At 36.4% G+C, this 20,128-nt stretch overlaps 1 protein-coding gene across 1 annotated transcript in view; it reads right to left on the minus strand.

Moving 5' to 3' along the window:
- LOC142338765 (uncharacterized) overlaps positions 1-18,632 on the minus strand; it is an 84,795-nt gene extending 66,163 nt beyond the window's left edge. The window contains exons 1-2 of the mRNA XM_075388612.1: positions 18,594-18,632; positions 17,637-17,958 (exon numbers count right to left, since the gene is read on the minus strand). Of these exons, the coding sequence (XP_075244727.1) occupies positions 17,637-17,714 (78 nt within the window). The 5' untranslated portion in view covers positions 17,715-17,958; positions 18,594-18,632. The remainder of the gene's footprint in view (positions 1-17,636; positions 17,959-18,593) is intronic.
- Between the last annotated feature and the right edge of the window lie 1,496 nt (positions 18,633-20,128).

Consider the following 20,128-nt stretch of genomic DNA (forward strand, 5'->3'; position numbering starts at 1 on the left):
GTCGCTCATATTCAGACTTATAATACAATACAATCATTAATAACACCATGAATGGTGGTCACACACGTATCGGCTACTGATGTAAGAGTACTGATTAGGCTGCAGAGCACAATTATACAAATATTTTGTTTTGAGATCAATGTACAATCAAATCATTATTTTTCACCGCCAGGAATCTATAGAAACGATTAATGCAATTGAGATGAGAACAATTTTTATTATTGATTTTTCTAAAATTGCAGCTCTTTTGCAAGCATATCATCCAACTGACGTTCAACCAATTTATTCGATAACATTTTTTAGGCACTGATTTGTTTGAGTTATACAAGTGGAGTCTTTAGGGAGCCTGAGGTAGTTGAACAGTTATACCTTACAGTTTTCTTTGAATGAGTACTTTTACCCGAGTACAAACCTTTTTTAATATCCTATGTTGTTCTGTTTTTAGAACGTTTCTAATTTCTTATATCATAATTTTGCTAATCTTCTTCTAAAACAGCTGACTGAGTAATTATATTGTTAACATTAAAAAATTGCGAGAGTTTCCGCATAACTGTTATGACACATAACTTACAACAACTAACAAATTTTACTTCAAACTTCTGGACTTTGAGTTTTAGTCAACTTGGCTGATGTTCCCAATGACCTTGGGAACTCAAGAAAAGCATGACATTTGCTGATGATTAAAACTACCGCCAAAAACCTGAGAGTTACTCTTTCCCAAAAACATCTGACAAGAAGTCGCAACCAAATATGAGCAACCAAAAGTCTAGAATATATGTTTCATTACATAAAATGGAGACCTACCTCCGTGATTAAGAAACATAGTCCACCTTCTGAAACGGATTTTTTTTAAGCAAAGAGGGTAACATCACCCCCCCAACCAAAGACAAAGAAACCGTACCAAGTGTCCGAACAAAAGGGGCCTCCGAACAAAAGTGTCCGAACAAAAGGTGTCCGAACAAAAGGAGCCGAACAAAAGGGGCCCTTCATCAACAATTAAGACAATCAGCATCAAGAGAAGCCCCCCAAGACGATTTTTTGGTCTCAGACGTCACCAAAGACGAGGAGATTTTTTTTCAAGGATTCCAGGCGTCAACCGATCAAGAAGGCCTGACTTTTTTTTGGTTGCAGACGTCACCAAGAGATGATAGCCCGAGGTCCCAGACGTCACCTCAGAAGTCCCTTTCCCGGTTAGACGTATCCAAAAAAAAAACTTGAATTTTTTTTGCGACAAAAATCTCAAAAACATGAAAATTGTCCCCCAGCGAGCTTTTGTCGATGCTTTGTGAAAGAAATAGCCATGAGAAACCACATGTCAGCATTTAGCAGCAAAAAAACACATAGATTGTACGAAAAAACGATATAGCCTTTTTTGGATCAGGAAAATTCAAAAACATTTTTCTGAATTTGTCGCAAAAAATTTACATAACAGTAAAATTAGTAGTTGAATAGAACACCTCAGTTGGACCTTAAATTGACTTTTTTAACGTCTAGTTGTTTATGTAAAATTTTTGCACAAAAAATGAAAAAGTCGCTAAAGTGCTTTTTTGAGGGTCAAAAATCAAAAAACGTTATCCCAACATTTTAATGGAAAATTTTTAATAAATCCAAGAAAACCTATTGATTGGGCCCCCTCAGTTTGCTATAATACAAATTTTAAAGTTAGTTTATGGACTTTGCTTTTTAGCAAAGAGACAACGAGAATTTGGCAAAAATTGCTTCTTTGACTTTAAAAATTCAAAAAACGTTTTCTTGACGTTATGATATAAACTATTAGTAGATCCAAGGAAACCTATTGATTGGGCCCCCTCAGTTCGCTATAATACAAGTTTTAAAGATAGTTTATGGATTTTGCTTTTTAGCAAAGAGACAACGAGAATTTGGCAAAAATTGCATCTTTGACTTTAAAAATTCAAAAAACGTTTTCTTGACGTTGTGATATAAACTATTAGTAGATCCAAGAAAACCTATTGATTGGGCCCCCTCAGTTTGCTATAATACAAGTTTTAAAGTTAGTTTATGGACTTTGCTTTTTAGCAAAGAGACAACAAGAATTTGGCAAAAATTGCTTCTTTGACTTTAAAAATTCAAAAAACGTTTTCTTGACGTTATGATATAAACTATTAGTAGATCCAAGAAAATCTATTGATTGGGCCCCCTCGGTTCGCTATAATACAAGTTTTAAAGTTAGTTTCTGGACTTTACTTTTTAGCAAAGAGACAACGAGAATTTGGCAAAAATTGCAACTTTGACTTTAAAAATTCAAAAAACGTTTTCTTGACGTTATGATATAAACTATTAGTAGATCCAAGAAAACCTATTGATTGGGCCCCCTCAGTTCGTTATAATACAAGTTTTAAAGTTAGTTTATGGACTTTGCTTTTTAGCAAAGAGACAACGAGAATTTGGCAAAAATTGCATCTTTGACTTTAAAAATTCAAAAAACGTTTTCTTGACGTTATGATATAAACTATTAGTAGATCCAAGAAAACCTATTGATTGGGCCCCCTCAGTTTGCTATAATTCGAGATTTAAAGTTAGTTTATCAATTTAACATTTTAGAAAAGAAGCAACTTGAATTTAGCAAAATTTCATCTTTGACGTTAAAAAAGTAAAAAAAAAAAGTTTTCTTGAAATTTTGTTATAAACAATTAGTAGATCCAAGAAAACCTATTGATTGGGCCCCCTCAGTTTGCTATAATTCGAGATTTAAAGTTAGTTTATCAATTTAACATTTTAGAAAAGAAGCAACTTGAATTTAGCAAAATTTCATCTTTGACGTTAAAAAAGTAAAAAAAAAAAGTTTTCTTGAAATTTTGTTATAAACAATTAGTAGATCCAAGAAAACCTATTCATTGAGCCCCCTCAGTTTGTTACAAAACAAGCTTCAAAGTTAGTTTATCCATTTTGCATTTCAATAAAGAGGCAACATAAAATTGGCAAATTTGCTTCTTAGACTCAAAAAACTCAAAAAAAAAAAACTTTTCTTGACGTTTTGATAGATACAATTAGTAGATCTAAGAAAACCTTTTCGTTGAACCCCCTCAGTTTGTTATGATACAAGCTTCAAAATTATTATTTCGATTTTACTCTTAGAAAAGAGGCAACATAAAATTGGCAAAATTGCTTCTTTCACTCAAAAAAAAAAATTAAAAACGTTTTCCCAAAGTTTTGGTTAAAACATTTATTAGTCCCAGAAAACCTGTTCATCGCACCCCCTCAGTTTATTTCAAAACAAACTGATAAATAAATTTTATCACTTTTGCAAAACTTTATTCTTAAGAAAACCAGACAATCACATTTTTGCTTTCAATTTGTGCATACTACTAGCCGCGCGCTTAGTTAATGGGGTAGTATGCACTGAAAACAACTTCAAAAAAAAACAAAAAGAGGAAAATTAAGAACATTTTTCTCATTAGATCAAAAGCAAGAAAATCAAAAGCTCGAAATATTTCCCCACTTAAATTTGCTCACACAAATACTTCCTTGAGGATAACTCAAACGTCTCTTCATTTTTTGTCCGCGGTCTCAGAAGTTGCCGAAAGAAGTCCCCTTGCCCCTCTTTTTGGTCTCAGTAGTCACCAGATGGAAGGAGAGAGTATTTTTGGTGTCAGTAGTTACCATAGTAGATGATCTTCAAAACTTAGTGTCAGCAGTCACAAGGGCGGAAGGAATTCTCAAAGTAAAGATTTCAAAAGTTTTGAAAAGAAAACAAGAAGCAAGCAGTTCAATTTAAAAGGAAAGAATTTCAAACGAGCCCCAGTACAAATTGAGTTGTCTTGTCTGCTTGTCTGTAGCTCACGTTGCCTATTCGCACCGCAATACAAAAAAAAACTTTTAAACATTTTCAACACAAGTACTAAGCAGTAGCAGCCTCTAAGCATTTTTTTGTTCCTTTTTCAAAAAAGGTTTTGTACTAGTAAAAGATTGTAACAAAAAACTATTCAAGAGCCATACACTTATTATACTCATAAGAAAATCTTAATTTCCCCAAGTTTTAGCTATTATTTGGTCGTGTTCATTGAAATAACGAAACAAGCGCGCGCACACGTTTATTTTTCTTTTTTTTTAGATAAAACAAGCTAGATTTAGCACAAAAAAACAATTTGATTCTATTTTTCAGAAAAGTTTCGTCGTATTTTTAACAACAAAAACTGGGGCTGATTAGCCTCACAGTGTCATAATTATTGTTTTTCGACTTTGAAATTTGCGTCGCTCCGGTTTCGAAGCCGTTTTTTACCTGTTAGTACGAAAAAGACCAACAAGAGCAAAATGACAAAGAAGAACAGTCAAAGTTGTCAGTACGCCTTAAACAAATTCAAAATTGCAGAGCTGAGTTTGAAAAACAAGCTGGACCTCTTACAATCTGCAATTGATCAGCGAAAGAGTTTCAGATCACTCACCCTGCTAATCAATAAAGCAAAATCAAATGTTGACGAGCTGAAAACAACACTTGATGCCGTGTTAAAAGAAAGTCCGAACTCCAGCAGTACTTCATCTGTCATGGAACGATATTCAAACCTTCTGTCACGGCTAGAGAAATTTGAACACGAAATTGACAGTTTAGATGACGATGGACTACTCAGCCAATCTTCAACTAGGATACGCGATGATGTCAGTGTAACAACTCATACGACTGCCAGATATCCAACCTCACGGAGATGCTCACCATCAATGAACGAGATTCCAGAAGCAAGCAACCCTGAACGTTCATCATTCACCAACAAAACACCACCTCTCCCACCGAGACCGGAGAAACCATCCCTGTTTTTGTCTGACTGCCGCAGGACCAAACCAATGTTGTCAAAGTTTTTATATGGCAACAACGAGAATCCCCTTACTATTGCAATGAGTACAAAAAGTTTATTCAGACCGATTAACATCGATAACACAGTTGATTTCAAAACAGAAGTAAAACACTCGGATAAAAATTTTGCGAAACCTGAGACGACCGTCGCAAAAACTCCCGATCGTTTTGCTCTCAGTGATACAACGTTATCTGCTGTTGATAATTTTATAGTCAACCAGCAGCAGTTTAAAGCAGACAATGATTCAATCCAGCCACTTAGTTTTGTAAGCACGCAAAATAACTTTCAAAACCGTTTTCCTCAGGAAAACCTTAATTATCAATTACAGTCAAAAAATATGTTATCTGAATTTTCTCGAGATATGGCCGAGTAACGGTTTCAATCGCAAACAATTGAACCAAAGAGCATGGGTTGTTCCCAATTCCAAGGAACACATAATCCCCGCTTGATGAATCCCAGTTCTGTCAAATTTTACAGTCAGGAAAAAGCACAGAATCTAGATTTTGATCCGCAACCGACAAAACAACTAATTGAACTGAGTAACACAATGACAAACTTTAAGCAGTTCTCCGAAAATTCCTGCCAAAACGCAAACATTTTTCAAACATCTAACATATTTTCTTTACCATTGCATAATAGACAGGAATCGAAAAACACAGAGAATAAAAATTTACCTGGAAACTTCACTCAATTCCAGCCACAGTCACAAGTCAATAGCGTAGGCATTGAGCCTGTCAACCCATTCGGTGTCCAACAAACCGCCTGTTCAAAAACAATAACTGAAATTATTCCAATTGCTCCTTCAATCTCAACGTTTCCCCCACAAGCACTGCCTTCAGTAGAGCAAAATCCCCAGCCACAATTACCACATTCACATCAATTTTCCAGCGTATTGAATCCAATATCAAATGAAAGGTTCAAAAACCCTTCATTTGAAATCAATTCTTTACCGTGGACCTCAAACACAGCTCCATATTGCCAGAATTCAACAAGTAAACACTCAATAAAGTTACCACCTCTTACAATTCAAAACTTTAATGGCAACCCATTGAAGTACCACGAATGGATAAATAAATTTTTGCCTCGTACATAACAACACCAGTATCACCGACACACATCGTATCACCTATTTGCAAAATGCAGTTACTGGCAAAGCAAAAGATGTAATCCAAGCTTATTCGTTTGATCCTACTTATTATAGCACAGCTTTAAACGAACTAATGTCATATTTTTTTGATCCTACAATAGTGGTGAACGCCTTCATAAATCAATTGGAAAACTGGAAATCAACTAATGACTATAACAAGCAAAATTTTGTGGCCTTTGCTTTGCTCTTGAAACGTTTAGTGCAAGCTTTCCAATACCTGGGATACACAGCGGACCTACAGAGCTCAACACTTCAGAAAGCTAAAGAAAAAGTCCCGCATAACATCCTCCTCAAATCGACAGAGGACACCGTTACATCAATCCAAACACCAGCTACTTTAGTTGAATTTCAGAAATGGTTAGAAGTTCAAGCACATGTGTACGATAAGATAAACCGCGAAAACTTCCAGCAAAATAACCTTCGTAGAAACAACTTTAGTATCTCTGGAAATTTGAACAACAGCGTTAATCACTCAAGAAATTTAGGTTTTAGGTTTTCACCCAAAATTTAGGTTTTCCAGCACAGCCGACTAGCCTAAATCAGTCAACAGCAATAAGCAGTAGCGGTAATGTGAAACCACCTAGCGCTCCACCATTTCCACCCCTAAACAACTCAAATCAACCAAAGCGTTCTTGCGAAAAATGTCAGGGAAATCATATACTAGCGAGCTGTCCCGATTACCAACAATGCAGCCCAAACCAGCGAATTGACATTGTAAGCAAGAGCAATCTTTGCTCGAACTGTTTGAGCAATAAACACAAGAAGCAAAACTGCCCATCAACAAAACGCTGCCAAACATGCAGCGGATACCACCACACAACACTGCATGACCCTGCTAAAATTATCAAGCGTCCACCAGCTGTTTTTGCCACCAGCAATTCCACAGGTACAAGTGTTACCAACCAAGCAAATCAGCTTGTCAAACAGCAATGTGAACCAGGAAGTAACAACAACACAAGCGCCTCATCCAAATCACAAAACAGCCGCTACGGACAGTATTTTGCAAACAAAAATCAGAATCAATTTCAGCTCGCTAATTTGAACAATGCCAACCAAAGTTTTAGCGTGAATCATCTACAGTCTACACCAAAAGAATGGTTCGAACAACTTCAACTCATCCCAGTATCTTTTCTAAACGGCAAAAAAGCTTTCGATACGTACGCTCTGATCGATCCAGGAAGCCAATTTACTTTCATACTTGACAAAATTACAGAGTTCCTTGCTCTTCCATGCGAAGATCAAGAAGCAGCTACGCTTCAGTATCTTAACACAGAGCATGATATGCCACTTTCAAAAATTTCTGAACAAGTGACAGTTGCATCCTACGAAAATTTGGATCAAAAGTTTCAAATTACAACCACTTATAGCACTCCTTGTTTAAATGTAGCACCAGATAATACATTTGAACTCAACCAACTTTGCGATGCATTCATAGAACTCCGTCACATTCACTTCCCAGAAATAGCTGAAAGCAAAATCGGTGCCCTTTTGGGAATAAACACTTTTGCTTTCACACATCCAGTTGAAGTCATCCCGGCAACTAAAAACCAGCCTTTCGGCGTAAAGACGAGGCTTGGATGGACCCTAGCTGGAGAGTATGAAAGAGTGCAAAAGCAACCCAAACAACGATCTCACCAGCAGAAACAGTACGTGTACCACGTATCACGAAGAAGCTCCGACGATCAGCCTCTTGATGAATTGCGTGAGCAATTCTGGAAAATTGAAGCTGAAGGAACTCATCCCGAGCCTGAATCTAAAACTCCCGTTGACAAGGAAGTCCTTGATATATTGAACAAAACAATCAGCTACAATGGTGAGAGGTACGAAATTGGACTGCCTTGGAAAAAACCATTGAGAATTGAAAATAATAATTTTGCAGCTCTCAGCCGGCTGAAAAGTCTTCAGAAGCGACTCAGTAATGACCTCCAATTGAAAGAGTTGCATGAGCAAACTCTCACAACAGATCTTCAAAAATTTTTTGTCAAGACAGTTGAAATGCAGCAGCCAGAACCCGAGAAAATTTGGTATTTGCCTCATCACCCAGTGGTTAATCCAAACAAGCCCGGAAAAGTGCGCAGAGTAGCAAATGCTGCGGCCAAGTTTAGAGGACAATCTTTGAACTCCAATTTGATCACAGGACCAGATTTGCTGAACAACTTGGTAGGAATTCTTCTGAGATTTCGTGAAAACCCAGTTGCCATTCTCTCTGATATCGAAGGCATGTTCATGCAGATAGCAATAAGGCATGAGGACCAATCTGCATTACGCTTTCTCTGGCCCAATGAAGAGATGGTTAACCAATACCAGTTCAGCAGATTAATTTTTGGAGCAATCTGCTCCCCATTTTGTGCAATTTTCGTTCTGAACCGTTGCGCAGAAGATAATGCAATTGAATTTCCAAAAGCAGTTAATGCAATAAAGAACCATTTTTATATGGACGACTATATCCATTCTTTTCCGTCTATAGAAGAAGCAATTGACACCATTAACCAGACTAAAGATAGCCTTCATAAAGGTGGCTTTCGCTTGACAAAATTTGTGTCAAACAAACATGAAGCCCTAAGGTTCATTGAGCAAGAAGATCGAGATGAACTGAAAGAGATCAATAGAGTCCTCGGTCAGAAATGGAATATCAGTACTGACTGTTTTCTAATGAAGACAATAGAACATTTTCCCCGAAATGCAAGTGAGTATACACGAAGGAAAATGTTCAGCTTAGTATCAACAATTTTCGATCCCCTAGGAATTTTGTCCCCGCTCACAATTAGAATCAAAATGCTTTTACAACAAGTCTGGAAGCTAGGTAAGAAGTGGGATGAACCACTTCCCGTAGAACTTCATTCCAACCTACAAAAAGTGCTTGATAGTTACTTTGCAATGCCTGATATCAAAATCCCCAGATGGTTGAACTCCTCAACGAATCAGGAAAATAATCACCAGCTCCATGTCTTTGTTGACGCCTCAACCGTTGCATTGTCAGCAGTTGCTTACATTCGCACCCAAAAACAGGACGAAATCTTTCAAACATCTTTTCTGCTTGGAAAATGCAAAGTTGCACCAATAAAACAAATTAGTGTGCCAAAACTAGAACTCGAAGCAGCCGTTTTAGGTACACGCCTCCGCACATTTATAGAAGCCGAAATGACATTAAAATTTGAAAAAATCTACTTGTGGACTGATAGTCGTGTTGTCTTAGATTGGATCAGTTCAACTAAGAAACAAAACGTTTTCGTCTCCAATCGACTCGAAGAAATTAAGAAAACAACTAAAACTGATGAGTGGAATCATGTCCCAACTAATTTTAATCCAGCCGACTATGGAACGCGTGGCCTTGAGCCATCAGAAATCCCCCCGAAATGGCTTACCACAATTTTTGCAAAACACTGAAAGTTCTTGAAAGATTTGAAAAAGATTTCAACCGTAGGTGCCGTAACCAGAAATACAAAAACACCAATCAAACCTGTTCTAGACCCAAACCGCTTTTCAACATGGTATAAGCTACTTTTAACCCTCGCAACTGTCTTCAATTTAATCTATAGAGCTAAGAAGAATCATTCCGACAAAAGCCAATACACAAAAGATGATGTTTGTTTATCTCAAAATTTTCTGCTGAAGTTGTCTCAAAACAATGCTTTTTCCTCAACAATCAAAGCATTAAAAAGAACACAAAAATTAGACTCCAAGAGCAAATTGAGAAACCTAAATCCAATAATTGACCAAAACGGACTCCTACGATCTAGTGGCCGTCTCCTATTTGCTCCAACAGAATTGGAGATCGAAAAATGTCCAATAATCCTGGACGCAAAGGAAAAGATTGCGAGACTATACCTTGAACATGCGCACAGAATTTGTGCTCATCAAGCAACAGAACCGGTCAAAGCATTCGTACAACAACACTACTACGTAATTGGACTTCGAAAAACACTACTTTCAATAAAATACCGATGTTATCTGTGTCGCCGTTTTGACACTCAAAATATTCAACCAATAATGGCCCCACTTCCTGCTTTCCGCTTCCCCACAGAAGAAACCAAATTTCCGTTTGCCAACACAGGACTGGACTTTTTTGGCCCGTTTTATATTGAGGACAAACAAGGCAAAACCGAAAAACATTATGGACTTATTTTTACATGCCTCGTTACGCGAGCAGTCCATTTAGAAACATGTCCAGATTTAAATACAGACACCTTCCTCAATGCATATCGACGATTCACCTGCCGAAGATGCCAACCTATTTTATTGTACAGCGATAACGGAAAAACATTTGTTGGCGCCTCCGAAGAGCTGAAGAAGTCGGTTAAGGCTTTAGACAAAGACAAGATTTATAAAGCCCTAGCTGCAGTCAAAACCACATGGAAATTTAACCCACCATACGGCCCTCATTTCGGTGGCGTGTGGGAGCGATTGATTCAGAGCGCCAAAAGGACACTCTTAATCATTCTAGGATCTAAGCGTCTCTCCCTCGACATCTTTGAGACAATAATGGTAGAAGTCGAAGCAATCCTGAATTCCAGACCCTTGACAAACGTTGCTGATCAGCCTGAAAACGAAGAACCACTCACTAAAAAACCATTTCCTCATACAACGCCCTTACAGTTCCTTGCCAACCGGAAACTTTGGAGACCAACAGCCAGCTAGTTTCAAGAACTGGAAGCACATGCAGCAGTTGACGAACCACGTGTGGCGGCGTTTGATTAAGGAGTACCTGCCGACATTACTCAGGAGACGTAAATGGACAGACAACAACCAGCCTCCTCTGAAATTAGGAGATGTTGTGTGGGTACTCAAGGACTTGACGCCGAGAGGAATCTGGCCCCTTGGAAGAGTTGTGGAAACATCCCCTGGACGAGACGGTGAAGTACGAGTTGCCAAAGTAAAAACGGCTTACGGCTCGTTCGTGCGTCCTGTCGACGGCCTCGCACGGGTTTTTTCCCCGTAGTTTTTTAATTCAAATTTTTCGCTTCGGTCTTAGGCAACATGAGCTGCATCAACCCCCTTTGATGTTATTGCCCTTACAGTATTTTCATTCCAATTATATAGGTTCAAGGATATCGGATCAAACGACAATCAAGATGATCTCCAACCCCTGCCCTCCTTCTTGGAGCATGTTCCCAATGACCTTGGGAACTCAAGAAAAGCATGACATTTGCTGATGATTAAAACTACCGCCAAAAACCTGAGAGTTACTCTTTCCCAAAAACATCTGACAAGAAGTCGCAACCAAATATGAGCAACCAAAAGTCTAGAATATATGTTTCATTACAGCTGAAATTCTTAGAGGAGCACATTTGATCAGACAAAATCCGGCAGAACAAAGAAAGCTTTTCGCACTTTAGATAGGCTTTCGATACGTTAAGCAACAAGGCGGCTCGGTAATGTGCGATGGCACATAAGGTTCCGACCCCGCCCATCCACAATTTTTGCATAATTGTCTACCAAATGAGGAACAGATAGAAAAACCCAAAAATTATTTTTTGCGAATCCCAAAAAAGCCCAAGTCTTTTTCAAAAAATTCTGTAAGAACGATAAGATAGACTCCAAAGCAAATAACTCAGTGGAGTAAAAATTGATGCATTAGATTGCTGTTATATGTCAATATTAAGAAAGCGAGTCAAGACGAACAGCAAAATCAAACACCAACAAACATTAGTTACATCAAAAAATTTATGTCCCTCTTAAAAACTAAATTTAATAGAAAGTCAACATAACGTCAGATATAAATAAAACTAAACAAAAATTACATATAAATCACCAGAAAACATATGCGACCAGTCCATAAAAAGGTTTGGTAACAATTATACAAAAAAGAACAAAAACAGTAAAGTAAAAAAATTAACTTATTTTTTTGAAACAGTTAACTTCAAAGTAATAAATACCATCAGGAATCAATTAGTATTACCACAAATTTACGATTATCACTGCTCCTATAGAAGGGCATTAGGACCTGTCCTTGTTCATTATTTAAAGCGGCTAAAAAGAACAACAAAGAAAAACAAAATTTCAATTGAAACTTGCCAGAAAACGCTGTCAAAACCGTGAAGCCAGATTTTGGCACTCAAAATATATTTGATTGTGCCTTCTTCACACAGCTATAATGTAGTACGTGGCCATTCAATTGTAAGACTAGGTAACAAGCAGACAAAAAAGCGGAGTGCTAAAGTATGTAATACTATTAATTTCTTTTTCGAAACAAAATTACATTCAATGTCATGAAAGGCATTAATTACAAAAACAGCTATTTAATTAGGGTCGTTTATTCATGAAAAGGAAGCCCTCAAGACCTGTAATTATCCAGAATATTTCTTGCATCTACAAAAAGAACGTCAAATATGACAAATTCAAATTAATTTACTTTTTTTTGTGAAAAACCGGTGTCGAAGCCAGTAAGGTCATAACAAATTCTTTAAAAAAAGATTTTGGGACACCAACCCGTTTTGTTCCCTTGACACTCATAATGTCTTTTTTGACCAGTAATTAACTAACGAGATTAGGTAACAAAAAGAAACAAAATTGCGAAGTTAAAAAGTTTTTTTTTTTAATTTTGGAAAACGATTGTTTTCAAAGTCATGAAAGCCATCAGCTATCAACTAATATCAGAATATCGGTTCTTCTATTCTTCCATGAAAAGCCAATGAAAGCTATCACTCTAAAGGAAATTTCATACGACCGAAACGACAAAGTATAAATGACAGTTAGAGACAAAACTAAAAAATTCAATTGATTTCTTCAAGAAAGAGGCGTCGAGGCCGTTAAAACGAAGATGTATATCTTTCAAGATTTTAATATGTTCAATTGTGTCTTATTCTCAATGCTAATAAGGTGACATGGAACTGTCAATAATGTGATAATGTGACAAAATTAGAAAACGTGAAAAACTGGCAAATATCAAAACAAACAAAAATCTGAAATCTTGTAGTATCAAAGCCAGAAAACAAAAACTTCAGGCTTAAAACTGCAACCGAGAATAAATGTTAACTCAGTAGAAAGAAGAAGCAGTCTTTCTTTGCTGACACTAAACTGGAAGTTGAGCAAATTAAGAAAAAAATAGAGGAAAAGTTAATTAAGCCATTACTTATTGAAAAGTCAATTATTTTTAAAAAAACGACCATAAACTTTCAATTAAAAAACTAAATGCATTAGCTTGGAGGTGCTTAGCAAGCGAATTGGTTGGACCTATCACTCCTGAGCTTTGATTTGATATGTTCTATTCTTTATTATTAAAAAAAAAGTCTTTTTTTTTAAAAAAAAGACCGACTGATTAAAACCCGATTTCTTTTGGATTGTAACAGTCCAAGAATGGCCCAAAACTAGACCTGCTAATATTTATTGTCCGTTAGGAACAATTGATTTTTCGAATGTTGTAGATATAGATAATTTGTTAGTTGAAAACTCAAAGTAAATTCTGCATTTTTGATAATCAGCGAGTAAAGTTAGCAAAAAACGGCAAAGTTTTCACTACAGTGCACGAGCCCCCCTCTGAGTCTACAAAGATTGTATGAGTGTTGTTTGGGGGTGTACTGTCGGCAAATTTAATCAAAGTTGACTAAAGTAGCTTATTTCGTGCTGTTTTTGATGAAAAAGGCTAAATTTTGAAATGTTTATCCAGATTTTTTGACCAAAAAAATTAAATCGAAACAATCAACAATGCTTGTTCGTCTTCAAAAATGAAATCAACGACACTATTCTTAAAAATTATAACAAATTTTACCAAAATTGACGAAAATTTAGGCAAAAATTCCGGAAAATGTGAATAAAAACAACGTGAATTCACTCTTCTTTTCTCAGAAGTTTAAACCTCGATAACTCCCTGTAGAAAACGAAAATTAAAAAAATCTTTTTAATTCCATATTCCACGCTGGACGAGCTTTCTAATGATACCAGTCTCAACTCTCTACGATGAATATATCGAGCGGCGAAAATTCACGGAACAAAAAAAAACCCAGTTGAGTATATAGTTCCTCCCCCCTCAAGAGGGTCGGAACAATAAAAAATTGCCTCAAACGTAATCCTTGCAAATTAAGACGAGCAGAACTTGAATATATGGCTCCGTGTTTGTGAAATTAGTTGCATTTTGTTGAAATGAGCAACAAGTACTACCAGGTTTAGACCTCGACATATGAAACGAACATTACCGAAAAGTGGTATGAAAAGACCGTACTCAACCCTAATAACCTATGGAAAGCTCGACCTTAGCTCGGCTTCTGTGAACAACTGAGCTTTAGCTGGACAAAAATTGTTACCGCTCAATTTTTGCTCGACCGACATTTTCATGCTCGACTTTTGCCGGACTCAAAGCTATTGTAAAGTCATTAGTCGAGTAAAACCCATTTCACGTATCTACTTTGTTAATATAAAAAATTTATGTAAAATTTTAATTCTCATTTATGGCTATAACGTAGTCAGCAAGTATGAATCTTGGACTGTTGGAGTTCTGAAGAAAAACAAATCAATCAAAATTGTTTGCTGTTTTAATTTCAAAAGTTCTTAGGTTTTGGCAATTTTTGAAATTTCTTTTAATTTGGACAACTCTGGTTCGACGTTTTTAGATTTCCTCGGTTGGTCATTCAGTATGTAGAGAATTTTAAAAAATATATTTTCAAAACTTCAAAACAAGCGGATCTATGAAAAAAGTTTAGTCTACCCACAAAAAGACCATGCTTGACAAATGAAACATCTTTAGCTCGATATTAAAATGATATTGTTTGCTGATTAAAAGACCAAGAGAACCTAGAAGCAAAAAAAGAATGTTCCTCGACTTTAAGTAAGAAGCTGGCCTATATAATTTTAGTCAATAAAAGCCATCCCCGCTAGACTTTTCGAGTAATTTTAGGAGTTGAGGCCTAAACCAGAGCAGTAAAATTTGTCACTTAATTGTTGGGGTACATAAAGAATCATTGTAGTGTCATCTGTTTTTCATTTCTTGCGTTTTTGGTTTCATAAACCACCGAAGAAGCAATGTGCATTTTTCAGCTAATGTAGTAATCTCAGAAGCAAATTTTTTACCGTTCAGAAAAAATGGAATTTATTTTCGAGAATTGCAGCTGATTGATGAAAAACTAGTTGCGTTTATTCATCTGACAAATGGTGCTCAAAACTCTCAGAGACGAATTTCAGTTGTAAATCTAAAAGAAACATTTTTTTATACATCTGATTAAGGCAGATTTTTGTAAGAGCGTAAGAAATCTATGCATAAATTCAGGACAACGATGAATTTTTTCAGAAAAATTATACAAACAGAGTGATTTGAACACTGTAAACTATCCAACCTTTCTTTTTATCTAACTCAAGTGCTCTAATGTGCATTATGCTGCACTTGCACCCACAATAGTTTTGTGAACTGTATGAGCCGCTAAACTGTAAATTACCGATGCATTACTCGATAATCGACTAGTTCCAAAAAATACTTGTTCATCTTCGCTGAATAGCAAGTTTTAGTTTATTACTTAGGTAAAAAATCAAATCGGGGAAATCCCAATGTGACAAGTTGTAATCGCAATGCACGGCTATTGTTGTGAAAAAGTTATAATCTCGATCTTTAACAAACGTAAAACAATCGATCCCAGGGTCTCAAACTAAAAAATGTAGTTTCGGTTTTGCAATTCAATTCTACTTCTCAATAGTTCTCAATAACAATTCAATTGCCGCTCGACGAATTGTGCTCAACAAGCACTGTATGTCAGTTTAATACGACCCAAATACCGAGTTTCAACCGATTTTTGATTTTTTCGATCTCTATTTTTACTGCTAGACACGCGTTTTTACATTTTGAAGTGCATCGTTGACTGGATAGAGATACAAATCTCCCTATGACAACAAATTTCCTGAATTCACGTTTTTTGTGTTTGGGTTTGGGGATACCGCATGTGGTGGCGTGCGCTGTCTGTATTGGTATAGTTATCACAAAAAATTACTGAAACTGCCTTACAGGTTTTTTTAATCTCATACTCCATTGAATCGAACGCGGACAATATCTGTCCTCTACTTTTTTGCTTTTTTCAATTCCCCTGCAATAATAAACTCCCGCTGCGCCAACACAACCGTTGCAAAATTACAGCATCTGTTTATTTATTTCATTTGCCTATTCAAACATAAAAATTTTAGCAGAAGGCTGTCAAGTTTGGGATAAAGCAGCGCCAGCTTCATCAAAAGTTGAAAAGTTTTGCATTTCATGGCTTGGTTTGCCTCCCGTTGAAGAAAAATTTGAATTTTTCTTTGAAATAAACAATTTTTTTCAGAAAAATGAAAAAAAAATTTTGGTCACAAAAAACATCCGAACTGTTCTACGAAAATTTTCCACCCTAAGAAAAGCATTTTATTTCCTGTCAGAGGAAAATTCTACCCAGGAAGACAAAATTTCCTCCACTTGCATTCCCTCTCTCTCAACTCCCTCACATCATAAGTTTAAAATAAGTTAAAGGCAAGTCCATGTCCTAAAATGGTAATCGACCAGCTCGGGGGCGGCAAGTCAGCTTCTATATACATGTTTGAATTCTGACAGTTATTCAGGTTACTCAGAGGTCTCATCGGGTTTTTAACAAGCTTGACTCGTGAGGTGGGTGTTGCACTTTAATGGTGAGGGATCATTTGGGGGTCTCTCCTGTTTCAACCCGGGTCGAGACCGAATGGTTAACTTGCAAGAACTTGCAAGTTTCGTGCAAAAGATGGTTAACTTGTAAGATTTTGCACGTTTCTTGCAAAAGATGGTTAACTTGTAAGAACTTGCAAGTCGAATGGTTAACTTGTAAGAACTTGTAAGTCGAATGGTTAACTTGTAAGAACTTGCAAGGCGAATGGCTAACTTGTAAGTTTCTTGCAAGTTCGTTCCGGTCGAGCACAACTCTTATTGGTTAATTCAATTTAACATTCAGCCATTTACCGTAGGAAGCGCGTGGGAGTTAGTTGCTCTGTTTGGATAACATAAAAAAATTGCCCTAAGCAGACAAAATGATTTTTTTGAATATTATCAATTCAAGAGAGTTCCTTGTGCAATTCCATTAAAAACTGTAGATCTCAATTAGCTTCCTCACGATCGGTTTTTTAAAAATGTTCCCAATATATTTACTTTGATTGAATTTTCAAATTCATATGTGAGTATTTTCTCAAAATAATTTAGTGGCCTTTTATACCCTTTTTTACAATTCAGTTCACACTTTTCCAGATTCTTTATTTTCCAAACATTCGTTTACATTCATGTCTTGCAACGTTTTATTTACGGTTTAGTGCGTATGTCTTTGTATGTGTGTGCGTGCGTGTGTGTCTATGTGTATGTGCGTTTTATGTGTGTGTGTGTGTGTGTGTGTGTGTGCGCGCGGGAGTGTGCATGCGTGGTGTGTGTGTGTGGTGTGTGTACTAATGGTTAACTTGTAAGTAACTTGTAAGTCGAGTGGTTAACTTGTAAGAGCCTTGTAAGTCGAATGGTTAACTTGTAAGAACTTGTAAGTCGAATGGTTAACTTGTAAGAACTTGCAAGTTTTTGGAAGAAAAACTTGCAAGGCGATGCATCGCCTTGTAAGTTTCTGCCAGAAACTTGCAAGTTCTTACAAGATAACCATTCGGCCTCGACCCGGGAAGTCAAACTTTAGCCAAGGGACTGAGGGTGGTGTTGCGTTGTAGATAGTGAGGGAGTGTGTATGAAAAGTAAATCAACACCTTGACATTGAAACGCTATTTTCTAAACTTACCACTGATCGTGTCTCGTTTGAAAGCATGTGTAGCACATCAGAGTTGAGTAACGTCACAAATGTCAGGAAGGATTCCATTCGAGTGGCTCCTTTTGTTGATTTATTTTGGAAAATTCTGCAGATGCATCAAATTTATGTTGCTGCCATTTCCCAAACCTATCAGAGAGAAATCACTTTAATATCTTTTTATTGACATAATGAACAAATGTAGGCTAATTGGTTCTTGGGCCATTGTATCATAACTAGCTATAACTAAAGGTAAATTGATAAATCGAAGCGTAATCAGGAAGTATTTTAGCCAAGTCTGCAGAGCTTTGTAGAGCTGTAGGGAAATAGAAATAAAATTCTATTAGGGTTTAATTTTTACAAGTTAGGTTTTCATGAATTTTAATCTACGCAGGTATACACCGTTGAGCAAACAAAAATTGAGGACATTTTCAATTGAATAAGGTTACAAAAAGCACCGTTCTTAATTTAGAGGAAACGCCATTGTTTGCTCATGTATTGCTCCACACTGTTTTATTTCACAGAATGGAAAAACGTTCACGCGAGCAGTAGGGCAAATCAATTTTTCGATTTTGGGTGGGTTTTTTATTGTCCCAAATGAAATTTTACTCAAACGGGTTAGACCTTTGACAGATTTTAAAAGCTCAAATGTACGAAAAGTGTGTTTATATTCACGGCATTTGAAGCGTTTGAAGCGCTGAAAAAATTAAACATCAAATAAGGCCACTTGAAAACGGCGCCGTGCGTTTTTCGAAAGCTTTGCTAAAACAAAATAGCTCGTTGAAAACATTTACACAGGTAAGCTATGAACTGTAAATTAAAAGCCCACATTTTAATGGTATAGAAAAAAAAACAAAATGGCGAAAAGAGCGGACGTTTTATGTAAGAAAAGTCAAACAAATGCTGAGCATAGCAGAAACGCAATTAGTAACAAATGATGTTTTTGTTTACAAGAATGTTGACGATCCCAGCTAGAATAGTATAAATAGGTATAAAAAATTCAAAGAACGCTTTCTATTTTGACGTGTTTCTTCAACACCACATGTCTGAATAATCTAAATCTGATTCGGATAAACAGAATGTAGATTCACTTCATTTGTCGCCATTATAACAGCCTGCGTTGCACGTTGTTTTCCGCAACAATACCCCTATTAGACTGGAAGTAACAAAAAAATTTTCGTCGCCACATTCATGTATGCTCATTAGTTTCAGATAAAAGCTACTAAAATTTGTCAAAAGCGTCAATTTACTCTTTCCGGGAATATTGTTTGTGTTTGCTGCGTCAGAACGAGAACAATCAAGAGTCAATTAGCAATTAGGAAAATTAAAATGACGCAAGTGTTTCGTCTTTATCAGAAAAACCTTTACCACTACACAGACATACACAGACTAAAGGTTGTCGATGTGAAGTTAAATTAAATCCACTTTGTTAGTCTAATTGGTGTCTCAAGAGTTCATTCTTAACAGAAAGCTTTTGTTAATCTAACCTCAAAATTACAGTGGCATATGTAACTTTTATTTGAAACACTTTTGGCTGGTTTGATGGGTTTTAGTTCGTTACTATATAATATAGGTAATTTTGAGTATTTTTCCGAATACGCACAATAGGTAAATTACCTCACTAAATCTGTTGATCAAACCTTAAATTATTTGTACCGAAATCTTTTCTAAATAAAACAAAAACTATGATGGCCATCTGAGAATAATTAATCCCAGTAATATGGCACTCTGCAATATCTGACGGCAGATTTTAAGGAAGAACTAACTTTCATTTTGGGGTTTTTGAGGTTTGAAAAAACCTTGAAAGTGGATGTCTAATATACTTATTATTTTTCTTAACCGACCACTCACATTAATGCACAACTTGCTTCAAAGTATGCTAGATTTTTGACCGGAATACACTTCAACTCTTAATCGGCAATTATTCATTGAAAATGCAAGTCTTGGATCAGTACTGTACCCGAGCTCTGATCACGTCATTTTTATACTGGGCATGTCTTGAATCAACTCTTAAGTCTTAACCAAGACTTCAAAAGTCTTGAACAACTCTTGGGCAAGACTTCACAAGTCTTGAGCAGGTCTTGGCCAAGAGTTGACAGGTCTTGAGTTCAATCCTGAGAACAGTTGCTAGTATTGTTTTTCATGCGTTTAGTACCGAAAGAAAAAGGCCGGCATTTATAATGAATTTCCTTCAAAAATCTCTACAGTGAAAATAGAATTCCAAGGAAACGCGAGCACTCCCTCAATGATTACTTAATAGAGAAGGGGAAAAAATGAAATATCGCCCTTGATCCCTTCTTTCTGCTCATTCACAAAAAAAGTGGTTGCCGAGGTATTATACGAGAAATTTCAAGTTGGTAGATGCCCATATCAGAAATAGCTTGTTCAAGTAAAAAACAGTTCACATAGAAAATAGACCAAGTTCCGCTAGTTTTGAATTCCATGAACTAAAAATAGCGTCATGTAAATGCTCTACTTTGCTTATT

The sequence above is a fragment of the Convolutriloba macropyga genome, chromosome 1 (genome assembly GCF_964194025.1).
Source record: "Convolutriloba macropyga chromosome 1, txConMacr16.3, whole genome shotgun sequence".
Lineage (NCBI taxonomy): Eukaryota > Metazoa > Xenacoelomorpha > Acoela > Convolutidae > Convolutriloba > Convolutriloba macropyga.